The sequence below is a fragment of the Saprolegnia diclina genome, assembly GCF_000281045.1.
Source record: "Saprolegnia diclina VS20 unplaced genomic scaffold supercont1.209, whole genome shotgun sequence".
Taxonomy (NCBI): domain Eukaryota; phylum Oomycota; class Saprolegniomycetes; order Saprolegniales; family Saprolegniaceae; genus Saprolegnia; species Saprolegnia diclina.
In genome coordinates this window covers 6,104-7,714 of record NW_008246276.1, presented here as the reverse complement: position 1 = coordinate 7,714, position 1,611 = coordinate 6,104, and the positions used below count along the sequence as shown (strand labels likewise).

Below are 1,611 nucleotides of genomic sequence, written 5' to 3'. Positions count from 1 at the left end.
GCCGGGCCAAAGCCGGTCATGAGGCCGTTGACTTGAGCTTCGCGGACGCCGTCTTGCATCGGCTCGAGCAGCAGCGTATCGTACTTGGCGACAAGGTTCTCTTGAAGGCCGAGGGCCGTGACCGTCCGGGCGTTGACGATCGCTTCAGTCGCAAGCGATCCGGACGTGGTGAGCGTGTCGGTGACGTTGTGGTTGCGGAGCTGACGCGTGCGCACGACGGACGCAATGAGCATGATGGGCATGACGCAGAGCATGACGAGCGTGAGCTGCCAGCTGCCAAAGCCAAACGAGATGACGAGACCGCCGACCATGGTAAAGATGGTCTGCAGTAGCCGCGCTTGGTTCTCGCCGGCGATGACGACGACCTTGGTCGAGTACGTGGCGAGGTCGGTTGTCAAAGCGCCGGTCGTGTGGCCGTCCATGTCAAAGTAGCCAATGTCCTGGCGCATGAGCGCCTGGAAGTGCATGTTGCGCAGCCGCGTCGTGAGCTTCTCGGCTATCGTGCGGAAGCTAAAGGTCTGCGTGAAGCCGACAAAGAACATGGCGACCGCGATCCCGATGAAGATGATCGCCTGCGTCCGAATGTCGGTGTAGAGCGTGTGGAGGTACGACGCGTCCTTGGTTTGTACGAAGAGCGTAAAGTACTTTTGCATCGACGAGAGCACGTTCGAGATGATGAGCGAGATACCGGGCATCGAGAAGCCGTTCAAAATGCACGCAGCGAACCCCGCAATCATGTACGGCCGCTCCGGCTTGGTCAGCTGGATGATGCGCCAGAGCGAGACCTCGGCGGCCGGCGCCTCGACCCGCCACTGGGAGCGCGTCAAAGTCGATGTGGTGGTGCGACACGCTGCTATACTTGCGGATGAGCTCGGCCTTGTCGACGTCCGCCGCTTCCAGCGCCAGCGAGATGCGCTCGGCGTGCGACGGCGAGTCAACATCCGACGAGTCGGTCGACGCCGTGCCGTCTTGGAGCTCGACCAACGTCCGGTACAACCCGTCTTCAATGTCCATCAACGTCGCATGCGTGCCCTCTTCGACCACGAGACCCTTGGACAACACGATGATCTTGTCTGCCTTGCGGATCGTCGACAGCCGGTGCGCAATCACGATCGTCGTCATGTTGGTCTTCTCCATGAGGTCGTTGAGCGCCGCCTGCACGACGCGCTCGCTCTCGTTGTCGAGCGCCGACGTGGCTTCGTCGAGCACGAGGATCTTGGGCTGCCGCACGAGCGCTCGGGCGATCGCGACGCGCTGCTTTTGGCCACCGGACAACGTCGTGCCCTTCTCGCCGCACATGGTGTCGTACTGGTTCGGAAGGCTCATGATAAAGTCGTGGGCGTTGGCGAGCTTCGCGGCCGCGATCACCTCGTCCTTGGAGATGTTGTCGCCGCCGGCCGCAATGTTTTCGAGGATCGTCGTCGCAAAGAGGACGGGTTCCTGGGACACGAGGCCGATCTGTGACCGAAGCCACTTGAGCTGGAGCGACGATATGTCGCGGCCGTCGAGGAGGATCTGGCCGCTCGTGGGTTCGTAAAAGCGCTCAAGGAGGGCGACAAGCGTGCTCTTGCCCGAGCCGGACGAGCCGACAAGCGCGACCGTCTGGCCTTG

At 62.1% G+C, this 1,611-nt stretch overlaps 1 protein-coding gene across 1 annotated transcript in view; it reads right to left on the bottom strand.

The window, feature by feature from the left end:
- Positions 1-1,408, bottom strand: part of SDRG_17179 (hypothetical protein) — a 2,544-nt gene extending 1,136 nt beyond the window's left edge. Inside the window, exons 1-2 of the mRNA XM_008623416.1 lie at positions 850-1,408; positions 33-800 (exon numbers count right to left, since the gene is read on the bottom strand). Of these exons, the coding sequence (XP_008621638.1) occupies positions 33-800; positions 850-1,326 (1,245 nt within the window). The 5' untranslated portion in view covers positions 1,327-1,408. The remainder of the gene's footprint in view (positions 1-32; positions 801-849) is intronic.
- Between the last annotated feature and the right edge of the window lie 203 nt (positions 1,409-1,611).